The 21,607-nt window shown below is 48.0% G+C and overlaps 1 protein-coding gene across 1 annotated transcript in view; it reads right to left on the reverse strand.

Moving 5' to 3' along the window:
* The window catches only part of tln2b (talin 2b), a 94,492-nt gene that overhangs the window by 49,704 nt on the left and 23,181 nt on the right, over positions 1-21,607 (reverse strand). The window contains exons 3-19 of the mRNA XM_076262695.1: positions 20,667-20,764; positions 20,085-20,214; positions 18,803-18,955; positions 17,532-17,674; positions 13,313-13,440; positions 12,653-12,716; positions 12,050-12,154; positions 9,826-9,981; positions 8,077-8,178; positions 7,759-7,835; positions 6,221-6,404; positions 5,364-5,477; positions 4,463-4,571; positions 2,416-2,624; positions 1,779-1,877; positions 701-868; positions 8-142 (exon numbers count right to left, since the gene is read on the reverse strand). Coding sequence (XP_076118810.1) covers positions 8-142; positions 701-868; positions 1,779-1,877; positions 2,416-2,624; positions 4,463-4,571; positions 5,364-5,477; positions 6,221-6,404; positions 7,759-7,835; positions 8,077-8,178; positions 9,826-9,981; positions 12,050-12,154; positions 12,653-12,716; positions 13,313-13,440; positions 17,532-17,674; positions 18,803-18,955; positions 20,085-20,214; positions 20,667-20,764 — 2,174 coding nt within the window. The remainder of the gene's footprint in view (positions 1-7; positions 143-700; positions 869-1,778; positions 1,878-2,415; positions 2,625-4,462; positions 4,572-5,363; positions 5,478-6,220; positions 6,405-7,758; positions 7,836-8,076; positions 8,179-9,825; positions 9,982-12,049; positions 12,155-12,652; positions 12,717-13,312; positions 13,441-17,531; positions 17,675-18,802; positions 18,956-20,084; positions 20,215-20,666; positions 20,765-21,607) is intronic.

The raw sequence follows: 21,607 nt of genomic DNA on the forward strand, positions 1-21,607 counted from the left end.
AGCTTACCTGTTTGAGGAGGTCACCCTCGTCTGTGGCGGAGTGGCAGGCCTTGACGCAGCCCTCCACCGAGCGCTCCACCAGCCGGCCCGCCTCCACCAGCTGCTCCTGGCACACCGGAGAGCTGATGGTGGGACTGACCACCTGGGGACGACCAGACCAAAACCAGTCAGCGCCCAATACTAACCCATGGCTGAGCAGTGCATTTAGAATATGTACTATTGATTTATTCTTTAGATATACATGCACACAATTAATTTCACACCCACACACTCACGCATATCTGTAAATTAATGAATGAAGAAATGTGGTTCAGAGAATGCCAAAATAAACTTTAAAATCATTTTAAAAGATAAATCATTAAGGGGAGCTCCAATATCTCCCAAATCTCCTTCCTCTTTAGCATAAATAGAATGTTAGAACTGGTCACTGGAGTAGATACTGTGCAGTCCTGTGAATGAGCGCATGGGCGCTTAATATGATGCTTGTGCAAACTGCTTGTGGTGTGTGAATGACAGTGAATCAGTAAATGATTTGTCTCTTTATATAATCAGTGAATGTTTTATCTCTTTATAGATATGTGCTTAATTATGCATACATGACCGTGTGTGTGTGTGTGTGTGTGTGTGTGTGTGTGTGTGTGTGTGTGTGTGTGTGTGTGTGTGTGTGTGTGTGTGTATTTGGAGAGGATGATGTGGGCACCTTGGTGCAGGCGACCAGTTGAGAAGTGGACAGGGCACACTGCGTTGCCGCAGCAATCACACGGTTCTGCAGGACGGGGTCCTCGGCCACCTGCGCCACATTCTTGGCCTTGAGCACGAGCATGGCAGCTGCGTTGGCCACCGCTTTGGCCAGGTTCATCAGCACTTCCTGAGGATGAGAGACAAAGAGACAGAGAGAGAGAGAGAGTGAGAGAGAGAGAGAGAAAGAGAGAGAGGGAGGGGAAAAAAAACACCTTTAATATACGTCACATGTTGTGGAAACACCAACACAGCCGTCGCCTAGCAACACAACACTTTTGCAGATGGCAAAAAGGCCTAACCTCCACAAATGGCTTTATTAGCATGACGTAAATGGTGAGATAAACACATCTTTTGAAGTAGGCTAAACACACAAGGCATTGATGTGCATTTATAGTGCATCTGTGCCGCTGGCCATTTAGCCAAAGGTGGACAAGCCTACAAACAAAAAACGAGCTCTCTAAACAAAATCCAATCAACATGACCACAAGCACTGGACACAAGAGATTTATGCTGCTTAAATCCTATGCAGCACATGTAGCTGTAGAATGAAGAGTTGATTAATCTTACTGGACTCTTGTGGAGTGACCGATACCGCTTGCTACAGAAATGATTAACTTTAAACGCAGTTCTGAGAACGATTAGATTGCATTCCTCAACTCCTCAAACATTCCAATAAGATCAGTGTTTCCCAGACATTGACTTATTTGTGGCCCACCACAATATCAACATTGACCACCACACAATGATTTTCCAGGTTGTACTAAATTGTGCTTAAATCTGCTTAGCATCATAACCAGCTGTGCTAGTTTGTTAAAACTGTTGTATGTACTGTTGTAAAACTGTAAGTTAATTCTGCAAACCAACCACCACAAATGGAATTCAATACTGTGGGAAACACTGACGATGATATGATTGGATCGTATCTACTCAAAATCAAGCAGTACAGAAATTGCCTCTCCTCTCCATCAGAGATCAATACAAGTATACACCGTAAATACACTGACAGGCACAGTCACACACATAACGTCCTGCCCCACCTGGAATCGGTCGTCGGTCTCCCCTTCTCCCATCTGCCGCAGCAGGTCTCCGCTGGCCTGGCCAATGCTTCCTGCAGCCGTCAACACGGTCTGCCTGGGCTGAGAAACACACAGACACACACAAGTAAAACAACTGGTATAACACACACACACACACACACGTGTACACACGCCATGGTGCTGTTTAAGTCCTCTGTGAGGCATGGTCTTCACTCCACACAATGTACATTCAAACACACACACACACACACACACACACACACACACACACACACACACACACACACACACACACACACACGGTGTTCATTCACACACTCACACACACACACACACAGTGTACATACACACACACACACACACACGCGCACACGGGTGAAATGCCATGATGCTGTTGAAGTCTTCTATTAGGGGTGGACTGAACCCCTAATCTGAGTCCAAGGATTTAGGGTTGCCTTATCAGCCCAGATCTCCACCTTTATCAGCACACGTCACACATGCTTTTAAGGCTTCAGAAGATCATATGTCAGGATTACTCTGACCTAGCTTTGGCCTCTCTCCCCCCCCCTCTCATCTCTCTACATCCCTTTCTTCTCTTCCTCCTGCTTTCCACATTCTGCCTCGTCCTTTTCCTCACCTCTCCGGAGGCCGGCTCCACGGCCTTGAGCAGGTCCGACACAGCCCCGGCAAGAGTCCTGGCAGCACCCATCAGGTTCTGCCCGCTGCCCACCTCGTCGTCCATCAGGGCGGCCAGGAGCTTGACCCCCTTGGACATCTCTGTCAGGTTGGAGGATATGGTGGTGATTGCGCAGCCCACGGCTGTGTAGTCTGTGTCCGTGGGGTCACCTGCGGATGAAAGAGAAAGGGATAGAGAGAAGAAAGAAAGAAAGAAAGAAAGAAAGAAAGAAAGAAAGAAAGAAAGAGTGAGAGGGAGAGAGGAAGACAGAGAGAAAATGAGTTCCATCTATTTGAACTGTACCGTAATTTCCCAACTATTAGCTTATACATTGATTTTGCAAAATTTCTTCAGCTATGAGGTTAAATCACAGGGACAGTTAATATGGTATTAATATGGATTTGTATTTTTAACTTGCATAAAACAGTCCTGCAGTTTATACACAATGTGGCTAATACACAGGAAATTCCTGTACATGCATACAGACATACATTTTCAAATGCACACACAAAGTGCAGCTTTGGTACTGGAGTAAGTGACAGGCAGCCATCAGTGACTAGGCACATGGGGAGGACAGGTAGCAATTAAGATCTCTCCCTTTGTTCCCTTTGAATGAGGTTAGGGAGAGATGAGACTATCAAGATTATAGAGTTGGGTAATTGACTGGCAGCATGATAAACAACAATCAGTTGATCCACAATTCATCATCTATTATTTAGCATCTATTATCATGTGAAGCAGGCCATTCTATTAGACTATGGGCTCTGATTTAGGCAAAGTAATGTTCTCATGCATGAATTATAGCTATCATGCTGCATGTTGTAGCACTGAGTGGACCCAATCAATGTTTGTGGTTCATGTCTTATTCATGGTGTTATATTAGCAAATTGATTTTGCCTAGTCATTAAATTAGCTTTAGTTAGACTTAAGACTTAGCACTTCCCCCATCATTCAGATTAGGCTCTATGTGTGGAAGAGTAGCTATTATCTTAGCAACATTGCATGGCTAGTTATTTTTTTAAATGGCTAAATTGGTGTCTATCCCCAGAAATAGATGCATAAAACCGCTGCACATTCATTCTACAAAGTGTGAGTAGAATTAGTGTGACAGCACTGTACTGACACACTCCTGCATGCATGTTGACACAAACACACACATATTCAAAATATGCATGCAAATGTATGTGTAAATACACACAGACATGCACACAGACACACTTCTCTCTCTCTCACTCTCTCGCACACACACACACACACACACCAAATGAATGCAATCATACAATTTTTCCATGACACTGGCGGTGGCTGATAAGCACAGATGTGGAGTGCGGGAAGAAAACAAAAGCGAAGTTTCAGCTGGGAGGTAGTTAACGGAGAGCCGGCGTGCCATCAAACAGATGGCGCACGGAAGATTAAACTCCAGCAGAAAGCTGGCACCACTCGGAGGGGCGCACCTCCAGGAGCTGGGGGAAACTGGCGGGACGCTGCCAACTCGTGCAGCTTCAGGACACGCCAAAGAGTATTTTACCGCCGGAATATTTATTGGAGCGAAAATGGAAAAATGTTCCAATATTTAACAGATACTGAGGGGTTTATAGCTTTTCTATCACTCTCTCTCCCTTGCATGCTCTTTATATCTCTCCCTTGCCTCTAGATGCAAATCTTTATCACCTGGATTGATGTGTTAATTCAGCATCCTGAGGTAAGGTGCTTCTTTTTCCCCCTCTCCCTGTCTCACTCACTCTCTCCCTCCCCCCATACTTCTCTCACACTGTTTTTCTTTTTACCCATCAGCACTTTCTCCTCCCTCCCTCCCTCCTTCACTGTAAATGATTCCTCTCTATTCAGCAGGGGATATACAGACAAGCCTATACATCTGCTGTGTGGAACCTCTTAGAACCGGGGCCCGCTGGGAGACAAAGAGGAGCTCGAGAACGGGCTGCCTGCTGAGACGCTGAAACGCCGAAGCGTTCGCCGCCTTCCGCCCCCGGGAAGCTCACTCACTCACCTGCCGTGAGATTGACAACAGATGCGGTTCCGGCGGTGATGGCGTCGACTTGAGAGTGGATCTCATGCTTGGACTCGTCTACTTTGTTCTGGACCCAAACGCGGGATGCCTTTTAAGGGGAAAAGACGAGAGAGACAGACACAGGCATGTGGGGGTGAGCAGCTGTTAATCCTTCAACAGTCCATATAAACATATGCAGTGTAATGGCGCACACATATAACAATGTCTATCATGGCTTTGGTGCAGATTGCAGTGGTCTGTGATGCGGATCAGGCTCAGCTCTGGTCGGAATCCGGTGCAGACTTGCGTCAGCTCTAAAACAATCTGCCTCAAGGTGATTGGGGGGTTTTTCACCAATAAAAACAAGCCATTCATTTCATTAATCCTCTGGATGCGCAACTGTGCACAAACATTCAGCATTTCTTTTTAAGGACTGTTCATGTTTCAGTCTGCAGCCAAGCTAGAGTGCTACTCCCTACAGAGGGATCACATCACAAGCACCTGATAAACGTTGAGGTGGGCAGGTCAGGTTCAGAAAGTAAAAAATCCTCCCTGTGAGATTGGCTCCACTATGCTGATTTACAAACATGCAGGCAGGAGTATCCACTTAGCTGAGCGCCAAGTTGGCGCCAATACACAACAAAGCTCCTCATTTCAGAACCTGGATTCCCAATCTCAATCTTAATAAGAGGTTAAAAACCAAAATACAGATATTCATTAGGAGGGAATGAAATCAGGAGGTGTGGGCCACACAGCATCTGACTACTCCGGAACCAACCCGGAACACGGCTTAGATCTGACTTGGGACCAGCAGGCCTGGAGTGCCTGTTTGTGTGTATGTGTATGTGTGCGCGTGTGCGTGTGCATGTGTGTGTTGCACGGTCAGAACTGTCTGACTCACCATGTCCTGCCCCAGAGGTGGGAGGTCGTCCACCTCCCCCAGATCTGCCTGGGCCTGCTGCACCGCCTGCATGCTGCTGTTGATGGTGCCCATGAGGGCCTGCTGGGCCAGGCTCTGCTCAACACCGCAGACACACAGGTCAGAGGTCAGGGGTCAGACGTGTACATCACACACAGAGATCATACAAACCCCATAAAGACCCATGACAACGGAGTTTCCTTTCAGGGGAACTTGTGAGGGAAACCAGACTGACATTACCTATCTGCAGTGGGCTCTACCTAAATAGCTCAATGACAGATGACATTTAGAACTACCGGACAACTCCTCCACATGCAGAGTACTATGATGGACCGTATGCAGAATGTGTTAGAAAGTCAGGATGATCTTGTTTACATAAAGGCAGCCAATAGAACAGTCTAGATATGTGTCCAATAAGTGACAGCACAGCATCACCATTTGCATGTCACATCTCTTTCTTTTTCACACAGGATGAGAGAGGTGCCTCTCTATTCTACAGCATGGAACTCTACTAACTCATATCTACACTTGGGAGCTATACTGCACAACTCCCATCATTAAAGGAACATGCCAAGTTATTGGAAAATAAGCTCATTTGCCCTCTACCCCAGATGACACATACCCTTCTATTCTCTGTGTGTGCAATAACCTAGTCTGTTAGCCTAGCTTAGCATAATTCACTGGAAGAGGGTAAGACCAGTTAGCATATAACTCCCTTTCAGCTGTAGTAGACTAACTGGTCTAAGTCACTTCCAGTGAAACTTGGCGTGTTCCTTTAAACCCAACCATATGTTCATAGTCAGTCAATTTCGCTGTGTTCACTCATCGGTCCTGCTCACCAGCGGGGGCATGTGCCCACGGTGCATCTGGCCCGTGGTGATCTGCTGCTGGGCGGAGGGCATGGTGCCCATGTTGAAGGTGTCGGGCCCTCCAACGGAGCCCGAGCGCATGATGCCGGGCAGGGCCACTGAGCCGTGCTCCACCCGCCCCACCCGGTTAAACTGCTGCTGCAGGATGGTGGACCTGACAGGGGGTGGAGAGGAGAAGACAAGACACGGGCGAGTGGTTAAGATGTTAGGAGCGACTATCAACATCTATACAACAATACATGCTCACATACAGAGATCATTACACTAGACTAGGGTGTAGCAGAGAGGTAGAGGTTCAGTAACGGAGTCCAAAAATGTACACAAAAGTACACATTGTACACACACACACACACACACACACAGATTAAATGGACAATGAGCAACAGACAGAATGTTTAAGGCTAGCGCTTAACAGGATGTGTTCTGATCTCCTTTGTCAAACCTGTTGACCAACGGATTGTAAACACCTGTTATTAGCACAGAAGATTGGCCTCTCCAGATTTGGGTAAACAGCTGCTCCACAGGCTCTATGGGTTAATTACAGCACTGTGCCAGAGGCAGCCATTTTTTATTGGTCAGATCAGGGGGAACAGAAGAGTGGAGTTGGCACGGAAACAGCCTTGCGGATGTGATGCCTGGTGTCCATCATCACAGAAGGCTCCCCAGTGCAGAGATGCGGTTTCCAATAACAACCGGTTTCTAGGCAGCGCTTCAGAGGACAAGAGCCCATCTGTAGATCAAATTCTCTCAGACATGGAGGAGTGTGTGTGTCTGGGTTAGTAAGTGTGTGTGTGCATATGCATGTAGGATAACAAGCATACAGTGTGCAATTGGGAAGGACATGAGTAGAGAGAGAGAGAGCAAGCGAGAGACAGAGCAATAGAGAGAGAGAGAGAGAGAAAAAGAGAGAGAGAGAGAGTGAGATAGAGAGAGAGAGTGAGAGAGAGAGAGAGAGAAACTAAAAAAGGGAGATGGAAGGGGGAAAAAGACAGTTTCTGGGAACACAATATTTTAATTGAAGTCAACCAGAGGATTTTGCCCTTTCCAGTAAATTGATAAGCATGTAGTCTCTCCATTTCTCAGACTCAGCAACTTCCTTCACGGAGACCCTGTCCTTATTCTCTACTTCTCTTAGGGGATGGTAGTATGGGGTCTCCATTTCCAGACAATGACCTCTCAGCGCTACGGTCATTTCCACGGAGCCCCAACATGCTTGTCTCAGGGTTACACTGAAACCACTGAAACATGAGCCAGCGGTTGGACACTAATGGCCTCAGGTCTGCTACTCTTACCATGTACAGTACTGTAACCACCTAGAAAACATCAATATGCAGACAGTTGGGGCATGCTGCGCAATGAGAATGGAGATGGCTTCAACCACACGGAAACACTACACATAAACACAAACACACACACACACACACACACACACACACACACACACACACACACACACACACACACACACACACACACACTATAATTAGCTTGAGTAGAAGCACTCATACTTCTTTGGGGAGACCGATTCTTCCAACATGGTGGACTCCTCATCGCCGTCCAAGCCGAAGCGATCCTTACTCTGCTTCTGTAAGAGGATGGAAAAAAATGTTAAGCAATAAAATAATAAAAAAAAGAAATATGCATTCCCCTACCATGTTTTGATTTTCCGTAGTCTACATAAGTACAATAAGACTGTGCATTCATACAGGGCTGCCATGGCTGATATGTGCTATGTGCTTTGTGTGGGAGGAAGTTTCAACAGCAGGGCATGTGTCTGAAATTGTGTGAGTGCATGAGGAGTCACTCTGACTTGTGAGGACACTTGCTTTTTTGAGGATGATGTCGATGTATCCGGCAATCAGCTGGGAGATCTGCTCGCCTTCTGTAGTCTGGACCGAGTAATAACTCTCCTGATACTCCCCGAAGTCCTGTGGGGAGAGAGTGTGTGTGTAAGGTTTGGGAATACACACACACACACACACACACACACACACAACACATAAAAGGAAGGAAAGAGACGGTGGAAAGAAAATTAACAGACAGAGCCACTGCATCCATTAAAGGAGTGTGTGTTCCTGTGTGTGCACATCTGATATTTCTCACACAGGCACCAAAATCACAGCTCAGGCTCGTCTGTCAGCATGCGGGCTCTCCAGCACTACCGATGGGTAGAACACACAGACTCATCTGAATGCTTGCTGCCTCTGCTGTGTGTGTGTGTGTGTGTGTGTGTGTGTGTGTGTGTGTGTGTGTGTGTGGCTGGCCTCTGATTCTCTGGGGCTTTGTGTGGTTTGATCTTGGAGCTCAAGGTCACAGCATCTCCTCTTTCAGCTTCAGCACTATGAGGCATCTCTTTGGTAACACTTGCACCTGCTCGCGCCTTATACACTAAAAACAAAACGCCTTTAATGGAGAAAGAACTACAGCTTTGTTTACTAATATAAGGATCCAGGTGTCTCTTGGATACACATGCATATATCCACGCTCACCATTCTTGTGCTTTTCTTCGTTTGGTTCAATAATTCATTAAATGATTTCCCAATCAAAAACACAAAACCAACATGAATCCTTTGGTCTGTATGTCTAGGATGCAGCGGAGAAACATCAAACTAAGATAATCTCATTGATTTAGCGTTTTGATTTTTAGCTGTTTACTCCCAATTCATCTAGACACTGTAGTCCCTTTAGGCGCATGTATTACTGGAGGCCCAAACAACTTTAACTTCAAAGAGCTCTAACGCAAAGTGGGAGTGTAGTGTAACCGTACTCTGATCCATGTTGGCAAATGAGCTCCTATATGCCCATGCATTCCTAAACGAACGCCACTTATTAATTCACACAGAGCATTTCACTTAAATAGGGGCAACACTCAACAAGTTATAAATAATATCATTAGCAAATATGAGGCTATACGAATGAATGTGGATATGCAGGTTTGAGCGCACGCACGTCCCCAAACGTGCATTTAAATATTAGTCACATCAACACCAGATGTTTGTTCAAAAGCTACGCTGTAATTACCATAGTCCATAATCAGCAAACATGAACTCCCTGTTAGCAGCGTCATCCAGATTGAACGCTAGGCTGGTCGCGTCGGTTAAAGCTGCAGCGAGCTGCTCTGTGCTGTGCTGTGCGTGACACGGGCAGATTTTTGTGCCGTGACGTTGGGGCCTCCGTTGTCAGCATGCGAGAGCGCGCTTCCCCCCCACCCCATAACACCCCACCCCCCCTTTCGAGCCATTTGGACAGAGGTCCCCCGCTCTTAAAAGTGTCCCCTCACATTACGGGGCACTCAGGATAAAAGCGTTGCCGTACATTCCTGAGGGGGTTAGTGTGTTATGTGGCGTGAGAGCAAAAAAAAAAAATGAAAAAAAGTACACTGTTCCTAGAACAAAAGCAGCTACTGGCATTCTGCTGTTTGTCGAGGATGAGAGACAGATGGGCTTCACACAGCTGAGTACCTCAACCGTCAGGCTGCAGACGCCCATTCCACCCCCCCCCCCCTATCCCCACGCAAATCCCACATAGTGTAAGACCCAGGAATGAAGGGGGGGTAAAGGAGAGCTGGGATGTACCAAGGTGAAGCTCTTGGGGGAGGCCGCCCATCTCTTTACAGTGGTGAGGGGCCACTCCTGGACCACGTCTTTGGTCTTCTCGTCCACCCGCATGACTGACTCTTTGGTAATACCCAGCAAGCGCGGGACCAGCTTATTCTTGCTCTTCATTTTTTCCTGCAGGAGAGAAAGAAACAGAGAAAGAGAGGGAGGGAGAGAGAGAGAGAGAGAGATGAAAAAAGTGAGCGAGAGAGGGCCAACATACTGCTTTTGAGAAACGCTACACTCTCTCCTACTGTCAGTGAACTAGTGCTTACCCACAGCTCCTTTGATTCCTTAATTGAAACCGACATGCCTCATGGAGCGGGACAGCGTGCTCCATCCCTCCCTCCCTCCCTCTGTCCATGTCACCAGCCCCCCCCCCCCCCAACCCTTTCTGCCTCCCTTTCTCTCCCTCCTCCCTAACGCGGGCTCTCTGATCCGCAGTGGCCAGTGTCTGACCCTGTGGAGTTACAGGTTGTCTCAGCGTCAGTTCCTGCCGCTTCGCTGAACACCACTTCAAAGGGGAGATGGGGAGATGGGGGGGCAGGGGGGCCTGGTTGCTAAGAGAGCCGTAATGCAGACACGCTGGCCCGGTCGTCACGCTCCGAGTCCCGGACCCCAGGCTCCACCCTGCCCCAGGCTCCACTCTGCTCTGCTCATACCCAGCGAGGAGCAGATCCACTTCGCTTCAGTGCCCCTACATTGCCACTCTGGCACCGGCCCAGGTCACCAGGTACCCAACGAGCAAAATTCACAGGCCAGCCTTGAGCTGGGGAGTCAAAAAATACCTCCCAGGACCTCTGGGCTATTGTTTTCAATGCCAGGGTCAGAAGAGGACAGCTCTCTGATAAGCACAGACATGTTTCAGCACTTGAGCAGACTTACCAGCTCGCCTTGGCACTCACAGAAACAAAAACACACTCAGTCCGGGGACAATGACCTTTTTATATATATATAATACTGGGTATATATAGACCTCTTAACACACCTCTATTGTCTCGTGATTCAAGGCCAGATAGCTTTTCTTAAACATAACAAGATTGTTAAAAGTTTTGGCTGGTAGCAAACAATGAGTCATAATTCTTCACTGGGAATTAACTCCGGTCTCAGTCAAGTGCTTTTCATTACGGCTAAGCTTAATCCGACCGGCCACAACAGGCCAGCCCCGAATGACTTGACAAGGCCCTCGCTCCACAGCAAGCCACCCGAGACACGGTGCGGAAAAACTCAGAGGGCTATCGCAGAAACAAAGTGGTTGGTTTTTCGACGGGGTTGCAAATACTTGAAGCATTTTCACACACTGGCATGAAGAGATCAAAAGAGGTGCGGCGCTGGCGAGCCGGATTTATGGAAGGGATTAGCCGTGCTTGTCAACAAAAACAAACAAAAACAAGCGTGTCGGCTAGAGTTCTCAACAAATCACATCACATCAGTTGCACCTCTACTCTGGCATGGTGATTCTTAAACAGCGCTGTATGATTGGCAACAGCTTGCCTCACTCTAGTTATTCCTCCAACCTTTCACCAGTGCTCCCCATCATTATATTAACGACAGATCCACTCTTTTGAAGGTATGGAGATGAGCCTCGCACTGCTCCAGGGTTTCCTTCAGCAGACACTTAGCTCTCTCTCTCTCTCCACCTTTTCCTCTCCATATCTCTTACAATCCTCTTTTCTCACTCGTTTTTTATTTCCCTCCTTCCCCTCACTCCATCTCTCCCAACATCTGCTGGCGCGAGTGTGGAATTCGCAGCTCAGGTGAAAGTGAACTCGTCAGTAGCAGCGCTGCCTCGCCGTGGCAGACTCTCTTTCTCTCTCTCTCTCCCTCTCTATCTCCCCCCCACCCCTCTCTCTCGCTCTCTCTGTGGGGCAGACATTCCTCTCATAGCTGCGCGATGCACCACAGAGCTTGCACTCAAACGCCCTCGGAATGTTCCGGAGTGACACATTACAAATGGATGAGGGGCACTGGTACAGGACGAGAGAGTAAAAAAAAAAGGATGAGCAAGAGGAAAAACATGTCTGCACATTTATGACCTTGCGTTTCCATCTGGACTGGGTTCAAGTCCATTACCGTCACAAGAAAAGGCCACCACAAAAACACTCAAGAGAACAACAATGGGCTACTTCAAAAAGCTAAGGGTACCCTTATATAAAGTCAGCTATTTTTAAATCACCATGAGAACATCCTCGAAAGATCTCACCTTCACCAGAAAGAACGAGACTCCATATGTCCGTAGAGATCGGGCCAGTTTCACGTACTTCACTTTGGCCTCGATCTCGGTCATCTCGCCGCAGCTCTTGTGGTCCTGTGGTGCAGAAAAAACAGGTTTCCCTTAGCCTCAACACACTTTCACCAGGCTTTAATAACTCAGCAATGAGCCCACTGTGAGCTTATTAGCCCACAAAGCTTTTAATCAGGTATAAATTCACTTATGCTAATCATTAGTTAGAGAGCGAGCGAGAGAGAGAGAGAGAGAGAGAGAGAGAGAGAGAGAGAGAGAGAGAGAGAGAGAGAGAGAGAGAGAGAGAGAGAGAGAGAGAGAGAGAGAGAGAGAGAGAGAGAGAGAGAGAGAGAGAGAGAGAGAGAGAGAGAGAGAGGGTGTGTGTGTGGGCAAAGTGCTTTACATATTTCAGCTAATTCACTCTCAACACAAGTAAACGTCTAATTGGAATTACTCCGCTCCATGGAGTCGGCGGAGCACATCAAACATTAACCTGGTTAAGTGGCAACACGAGAGGTGGGGACGCAACTTTACGTGAGGCATTCATCACGGGCAGCTTTTGACAGGGCTACGGCTACGCACCTGAAAGATCCTCTTCTCTGAGCCCCTCTGCTTGATGTACTCCTTGGGCAGAAACTCCTTCAGGCTGGGGGAATAAATCACGCGTGAAAAGAGGCAACACCCAGGAAGACACTCCCCCCACCACACACACACCTGTCACACGCCCACCCCAGCCCACCTGCAACCGCCTCAGAGAACATACCAGACCGTGAGGTGAAGGCTGGGGGTGGGGGTCAGTCTGCCTCTGATCTGCTATGTCTCTCATCTGCATGTCTGTCTGTCTGCCATGATCCACATTCTCTCTGTCTGCTTTTCTCACCCATCCACCCACCCAGCCAGCCAGCCACACAAGTCAAAAATCCCCCTCAGCCAACTACAACCCACCTGCTAATGTTATTGCTGGAGGCTTGTTACAGCTTCTGTGTTTCTGTGTATGTACGTATGTTGTTTGTGTGTATGTACGTATGTAATTTGTGTGTGTGTGTGTGTGTGTATATATGTGTTCAAGTGTATTAAGTGTGTGTGTGTAAGCATATGCATGTGCGTTGGTATGTGGGGGTAGAGTGTCTGAGTCGGAAATGGCTTGCAGGCAGCTGTTAAGCATCCACCCCTGTGTCAATGTGTGTGTGTGTGTGTGTGTGTGTGTGTGTGTGTGTGTTGGGATGGGATGTGTTGGCTTACTCGAGGAATCCAGGCTTGTGTTTGTGCTCCACGTGTGGCCCAAACTGGATCTGCGCCTGGATCCCAGCGAACTCGCAGGCCTTGTCGAAGGACACGGGGTGGGAGCCGTTCAGGATGTCGTCGCGGGCCTGGGAGAGGGGAGGACACAAGCCAGCAGCAGACAGGAGTTACTACACGCCACATCGCTGCAGATAACAGGCCTGTCTGCCTCCGAGGAGAAGAGGTCAATCCAGGGTAATATCACACACACACACACACACACACACACACACACACACACACACACACACACACAACTACTCTGGTAAGGCACATACAATAACAAAACACAGACACAGACAGTCGGACTGTGCTCAAGTGATGACTTCATAGGAGCTCTGTCAGTGAACATAAAGTGGTGTTTTGGAACCCCACACACATACACACACGCAATTTTTAATTATCATTCAGCTTATTCCATTGCCATAGACACCAGGCATTACACAGCGCTCTGTTTTTCAAAACATTACATCACACTACAGTTGTGAATGTATAATAAGCTGTTTTAAGGAGTTAATGAGAGATTGTGACCGTCATCCTCCTCAGCACACCAGAGGAAAACTTAGTCCCTGAGCCTGAATGGTGACATCTGTTATTGCAGACATACTTTTCCCTTCTACTTTGGCTTTTTCCCTTCTTAAATACCCAGGGTCTCAGAGGCTGCCATGTTTCATGGGTGGTTCTGGGAGATGGATAGTTTTGTTTTGCTGTTTCTCTAAAGCTCATTTCTGCCCAGACGGGTATGGATGCCAATGCCTCCTGACACCGCCTCAGATGGGTCAATATGAACGCTTACTGCTGGGGGAGAATTAGATCCAACACACACACACACTGTTTAATCATCTCCTGCCACTCAAGACACCTTGGTCATTTCACAAGCCATGTTTGTGTGTGTGTGTGTGTGTGTGTGTGTGTGTGTATGACCGTGTCTACATATGTGCGTGTAAGCACCCAGTAGTGAGCTCTCATGTTGGCCATGTGTCTGTGTGTGCATTTGTGGAGTTGTGTTGCTGAGGGCCTGTAAAAGATGCACATGTGTTTAAATCTAAGAAGGATCTCTCACAGAGACTCATTGGTGAGAGGGTAGTTTAAGCTAGTGTGTTTGTGTGTGTTTGTGTGTTTTTGTGAGTGTTTGCGGTGTGTGTGTGTTGCTGGGAGCCCGTGAGAGATGCTCATTTTTGACAGGGTAGTTTAAGCTAGAGTGTTTGTGTGCGTTTGTGGTGTTGTGATGCTGGGGCCCTGAGAAAGATGCACATGTGTTTAAATCAAAGAAGGATCTCTCATGGAGACTCATTTCTGAGAGGGTAGTTTAAGCTAGATGAAATATGTGAGGTCTGAAGAGGTTTTCCACAGTTCCTCCTAAGCCACTGGTGGCAAATCATTTCTCCAATGCCATTCATCACCATACCACACTGAAAATTACACACACACAGGCAGAGATACACACACAGGCAGAGATTCACACACCCTGTTATATACGTATATGTGTGTGTGTGTGTGTGTGTGTGTGTGTGTATGTGTATATGTATGCATGTATACTGTATATTGATTTGTATGGTACGAGCTGAGTAACAAGATTCTGTCTGCAGCATTTGGTGTGTAAATATGTGCATCCGTTGTTTATATTCTAGTCAGAAACAGAGTGGTACAGCTTGGTTTGGCAAGGACCCATCTGTGTGTGTATATGTGTGTGCCTGTGTGTGAGGGGTCTGAGGGAGGGGGAGAGGGAGAGAGAGAGAGAGAGAGAGAGAGAGAGAGAGAGAGAGAGAGAGAGATGAGGTCATGGAAGCTGCAAGTCATTATAACACAGTGCAGTTCATCAGTGAGGGGCCCTCCCTCAGGAAATCAGCACATGATATCAGAACACACACACACACCCCTACTAACAGACTCTCAGATGCAAATGGGTTGAAATGAATGTTAACAGGAATGTCCAGCAGACAAAAATGTATGTGTGTGTGTGTGTGTGTGTGTGTGTGTGTGTTAGTGAGTGAAAGAAAGAAAGAAAAAAAGAAAGAAAGAAAAGAGATGGATGTAGAGGAGTGTGTTTGGGTTGGGCCGGAGTGTTCATGTTCCACATGCCAGAAAGCTCTCTCATTCTCTAACTCTCTCTCCGTGTGTTTGCCTCTCTCTCTCTCCCTCTCTCTATCTGTGCCAAGCATCCTTTCCTTAGATAGAACCCAGTGGAGAGTGTGAGACTATCATGTGGAGGAGAGGAATCCCCTGCAGCCAGTCATCTCTGTGTGACCTGCCTTTCAGAGTGTGTGAGTTTCACTGTGTATGAAAATGTGTGTGTGTGTGTGTATGTGTGTGTGCGTGGAATACAGTCAGTATGTGGGAGGGTGAAGTGTGTGTGCCTGCCTATGTTTCTGAAAGGGAGAAAAATATGGTGAGCACTGGCGGAAGCAACATGGAGTGCCAGTGTTCGCCTGGGAGCTTGTGTGTGTGTGTGTGCGCGCTTGTGTGTGTGCGTGCTTGTGTGTGTGCGCGCGCGCTTGTTTGTCCGTATGTGTGTGCGTGCATGCGTCCGTGTGTGTTTGTTTGTGTGTTTGTTCGTCCGTATGTATGTGTGTGTGTGTGTGTGTGTGTGCGCATGTTTGTTTGTTCGTCCGTATGTGTGTGTATGTGTGTGTGAGTGAGAGAGAGAGAGAGTATATTGGAGCGAGGCGTCACAAAGTGCCATGCAGCCCGAGTGGTTGTGGGTGTGTGCCACTGAGTCAGAGGTTGAATAGAGGAGTGTGGGTTTGAGAGACATACAAAGAGATTGAGAGACTGAGGGGAGAGGACAGAGAGGAGAGGACTGAGAGGAGAGGACTGAGAGGAGAGGACTGAGAGAGGAGAGGACTGAGAGGAGAGGACAGAGAGGAGAGGACTGAGAGGAGAGGACTGAGAGGAGAGGACTGAGAGGAGAGGACAGAGAGGAGAGGACAGAGAGGAGAGGACAGAGAGGAGAGGACTGAGAGGAGAGGACAGAGAGGAGAGGACAGAGAGGAGAGGACAGAGAGGAGAGGACTGAGAGAGGATGGCGGAGAAGGAGAAGAGGAGGACGAGAAGCACAAGCAGGGAGAAACATGGCTGCCGAGATGTATCCTGCCAGACCAGATTAGTGTCCCCTGATACATATGCAGCACACGGGCCGCTAATTGAGAAAAGAATGTGTGTGTAACTGTATGTGTGGACATGTGTATTTTACACGTCCAAATGTTAATGTAACCGTGCATTCATAAGGGAGCATATATTAGTGATTGGTGAATTGCCATGGATCCTTTGACATTCCCTCCCAGAAGACACATCTGAGTGTGTGTGTGTGTGTGTGTGTGTGTGTGTGTGTGTGTGTGTGTGTGCGCGCGCGCGCGCAGTGCAGTTTTGCTGGGGGGCCTGTTGAGTTGATGCATATGCAGTGAAGCATGCAGAGAGAGCCAGGGCGGGGGATAAGGATGGGGGTGGGGGACACTCGCAGAGGGTGTGGGCGTGAGCCCTGAGACTAGCCAGCCTGCCTGCCAGATCTGCAGACTCAGCTACAACCCCCCCCCCCCCCCACCCCCCCCACACACAGGGGAACCCCTGTGTCAGCAGTCCAGAAGCCCCTATCTGAGATGAGCCAATCTGAGTGCATAACCACAACAACAGCAGCAGTAGCAGCAGCAGTAGCAGCAGCAGTTTAACAGTAACAGTTAGCACTGGGATAAAATAATAAAGGATCCCCATCTGCAGCGGATCAGCACGGCGTTGCCCCATGTTGTAGCATGGGTGACTCAGAGACCAGCTCCACAACCCCAGAGAGTAGCAGCATCTGGCCCGAGTCTGTCCTGGAACACTGCTCTGGAATGTGACTAATCTGGAAGAGTTCTCTTGCTCCTGAGGCTGAGGGAGTTGGGTGGGGATGTGGTGGGGTGGGGTGGGGTGGGGGGTATTGCATAACCCTTCTAGCTGTAGCATCACAAATGTGGACCAGTATGCATCCACACGGAGACACAGGGATGAGATATGGCCATCTTTAGATGCTTTCACACCCTCATCTGGAAAGCGAGTGAGCGAGTGAGTGAGTGAGTGAGTGAGTGAGAAGTGTTGTCACATTCAAGAAGTGTGACAGTGAACAAAAAAGAGTGAGAGTGTGCGAAAGTGATAAATGATGAAGGGATGGAGAAGAGAAGAGAGGAGCACTGCTTGGTGTTCTCACCTGGACGTAGAGCAGATTGAGCTGGACCGGGTCTCTGGAGTCCACGTTCTGGTCCGAGTAGAAGAACTTCCTGCGCAGCAGCAGGGTCTCACTCTCCTCTACGCCCTGCTCACGGAACGTTCGGCTGTGGTCCAGCCAGTTCACTGATGGCAGAGACACACACACACACACACATAGCAGTCTTAATGCACATGTGAAAAGGCTGGGGGAAGAAATTCACACCAACATACAGGCACAGCTTCAAAAGAAACCCATATTGCCCACAAACACAATTTAAGCACTTTCCTTTGCACTGTAAAAGCAGTAAAAACAACTGATCCAGACACAGTATTTGCCATCTTCAAAGGGAAGCCATAATTTAGACATTTAACTGAGTGACGAAAGCACCTGCACTGTTAGCGATGACTTCATTTCATAATAATTTGCGGCGGCATTTAGTGTTACTTGAAATGAAGGAGAACTTCATCATGCCACTGTTGCGTAATGTCTAGGACATCAGCTATAGCAATCACAGTCTCGACTGGAAACAGCCTTCATTCGTGTGTGTGGTGGGAATGGGAACACACACACATACACACACACACACACACACACACACACACACACACACACACACACACACAAACACACCTCCCGTGTCAACAGAGACAGGTAATAAAGGCTGAGACAGGATTGCACGCGGGTTAATCAATGTTTATTCACCTGCTCCATAGAGGCCCTTGTGTGCTTACACAGAGCCCATTTTGCTTGTTTCTTTGAGTGTAAGTGTGTGTGTCTGTGTTTGTATGTATGTGTGTGTGTGTACGTGTGTGTGTCTTTTGGCACTGGGTACACAATACGAGCAGGACACACTGTCCACTGTAGAATGTGCAACACCACATACTACTCTTCCCACAGAGGCAATTGCCTTATTCCTCGACTAAAGTTTGGCATTCAGTCCAGAATGCCTGGTCCAACTGTGATTTAATCCAAGATGCAGGGCTAATCCCCAAATGGTAGAAAAAAGTACACACAAACAGGCTCTAAATCTGTCTTCCTGCAGTTGGGCAAGTGTGGTGAAATGTAATTTTGCTTTAACTGGAGTTTGTCAAGTTTATTAATGACGCATGTGTGTGTGTGTGTGTGTGCGCGCACATTCATGAGTGTATGTGGTGAAGGCACGTGTGCGCATGTGTGTATGCATGCATGTGCATGTTTTTGTGTGTGTATGCATGTGTGTGTACATGTGTGTGTGTGTGTGTGTGTGTGTGAGTGTGTGTGTGGCGACTCACGGTCGTCGTCTGTGTGCAGCTTGGCTTTGAGCTTCTCCATCTTCCTCTCGTCGCGCAGCAGCGTGCGGTCCTTCTTCAGCGTGCCCATGCCATCCTCCTTCTTCTCCTCCACCTGCTCCTGGATCAGCGAGTACTCCTCATAGTTGGTTATTCCTGCCAGAAACAGATGGGGAGAGGGAGAAAGAAAGCAGAGAGAGACAGAGAGAGGGAGGGGGGAGGGAGGGAGGGAGGGGGGGGGATGAAAAGAATAGGGAAAGAGAAGGAGAAGGAGAGAGAAAGAGAGTCTGAGATCTCAAGCCAAGACATCAGAGCGTTACTGTATTTTTGTTTGTCTCCATTTCAGCCATTTGTGAGAAATTCGTTTCACTCTCCCCTCATCTCTCCCTTTGATTTTCTACCTCATCTTGTGCATTTCACAGCTCTTCTCTCCATTTCATTCACTGGGCAATTTACTCTGTACCCCCCCCCCCCTCCCCTCCCATCCCTCTCTCCTCCCCTCCCTCTCTCCTCTCCTCCCCTCCCTCTCTCCTCCTCCGCTTCTCTCCATTTCTCTTCACTTCTTCCCTCTCTGCCTTAGCCTGGCAAAAACACTAGAGTGGTGAAAACACTGGACGCGGGCCAGAAAAAGAAAAGTAAGAAGTCAAAGGAGGACAAAAAAAGATGGAGAGAGCGGGAAGCCAAGCAGAAATCCCCCTCTAAACAACCAATGGGCCAGCACAGGCTTGCCTGTCTGCCAGACGCAAAGCTCCCCTCCTCACCCAATTTCACTTGGGCTCGAGCCCTGGCCCTAATTGAAATGTATTGCTGTGGGAACATCTCAATGACGACAAGGAAACAGTGGAGGAGGGGAAGGATGCTGTATAACATAGACACGGCTAAGCTGACCTATAGCACAGTTCGTACACATTAGTGTTCCAAAGAGCATCACTAATGAGCAGATAAAAGAAGAACAAATGGAAGCAGCTTTGTGATGGTAATAGTGTCAACGTAGAAATGAGTGCAATGTCTTATATTTTCATCAGGATGTCCAGCACATTCTAGAAGCTTTGCACGTGTGAGCCAGCTGCCAGAGACAATATGAGTGTGTGAGTGTGTGTGTGTGTGTGTGTGTGTGTGTGTGTGTGTGTGTGTACACATAATTATTACAGTTTGCGGCGAGACAGCTGCTGAATTATTCATAGACTGGAGCCCTGGAGAAGAAGAGGAGGGCCAGCTGTACTAATGCTGTGTAAGAGAGGGCACAAAGGACAGGGAGAAGGCTGGACGACACACCACAACACACCTATTCTACTGCATATAGTGACCAGCAGCTCTCCCACGGTCTTGGAGTCGTCCACCATGATGGTTTTCACCGCACCGTCCAGCATTTTGATCTTCTGCGGCCTCTGTTTCTTCTTGTACTCCAGCACATCCTGGGAGATGACGAGACCGCGGGGCAGAAGGAGGGAAGGACACAAGCAGTTTAAATTTAGGACAACACATCACAAAGAGCACAGCTTCCATGACAGTTTTATTTGCTTTTTGAATTGCAGTTTCCTTTAGAAACCTTTTAAGCATACTGCTCACATACAGTAACTGTCAAGTCACTGGGAATAAAATGTGCAGATGGTGGGTCCCTTAAGCTGCTGGCTGAGAGACGATGTTATGCATTCTGCTTCAAAGGCAAGCCGCTTATGGGCAAGTGCAGGAGAAGCATGTGAAAAGGGCTACAGGGCCCAAGATGGCTAGGGGTTCAATTTCTACTACTCTGCTTGTGTGCTCAACACGATAATGATTCATAACCATCATAATGCTAAGCATGATCGACATGGGCTGTGCGGATTGCTCTGCAACTGCCCCGATAGCTTTCTGCATAGTGCTGTACCCCATTCCGCAGCATGTAGTAATCCAGTGTTCGGCCCGATTCCAACCAGATTCCTTTCCTCGGGTCATCGTCTGAGAGGAACAGGCCGTAGTCGGAGGCTTGAGAGAGAGAGAGGGAAAGAGAGAGAGAAAGAGAGAGAGAAAGAAAGAAAGAAAGAAAGAAAGAAAGAAAGAAAGAAAGAAAGAAAGAAAGAAAGAGAGAGAGAAGGACACAATGTTTAATTTATTACACTCCTGTGGAAGAGAATTCATATTAAAGAGTAGCGCTACTCTGTGGCAATAAATTGTTGGGACAACCTCTGCAGCGAATGAGCTGGACACTGATTCAGCCAAAGAGCAGCGGTCAGCGTTGCTTTGATGGCTGCGGTTAGCGTGAAACCCAACTGGCGTTTCGCTCGCTCCACGGGTACACACTGACCAGTTGAACCAGATCACTGAAGGAGCATGTGTGTGTGTGTGTGTGTGTGTGTGTGTGTGTGTGTGTGTGTGAGAGAGAGAGAGAGTGTACACATAAACCCACTCATCCCATGCACTTGTGAGAAGTGCCAAGGCTCTGGCAACAACTCTGCAGGGTAGAGTGAGTCAGGGAGGCAGTCATGAGGTGACACAGCATGTTCCGGAAAGGAAAGAAAAACAAAAAAAAGCTGACTGGATGTGACCCCCACGGTGTGAAACTTGGGCAGGAGTCACCCCACTGTCTGACCCTGTGAGATGCATAGAACCCCCCCCCCCACACACACACACACACACATGCACATGTGTGAGGAGGAGGTCAGGAATGTGTGCTCTCGCAAATGGGGGAAGAAGGAACTCGGAGAGAGGGACAAACTCAATTTCTAGTCGCATCTCAGGACTACAGGACATCCGAGAAGACATAGCAGGACTTAGTGATGTATGCCGATATGTGAAGGAGGAAGAAAACAACGATGGCATTTGTTTGAA

This window comes from Alosa pseudoharengus, unplaced genomic scaffold (assembly GCF_046254945.1).
Source record: "Alosa pseudoharengus isolate Yale_2024_CS ecotype anadromous, Long Island Sound unplaced genomic scaffold, YU_APseudo_1.1 YU_APseudo_1.1_scf_10, whole genome shotgun sequence".
NCBI classification, from domain to species: Eukaryota; Metazoa; Chordata; class Actinopteri; order Clupeiformes; family Clupeidae; genus Alosa; species Alosa pseudoharengus.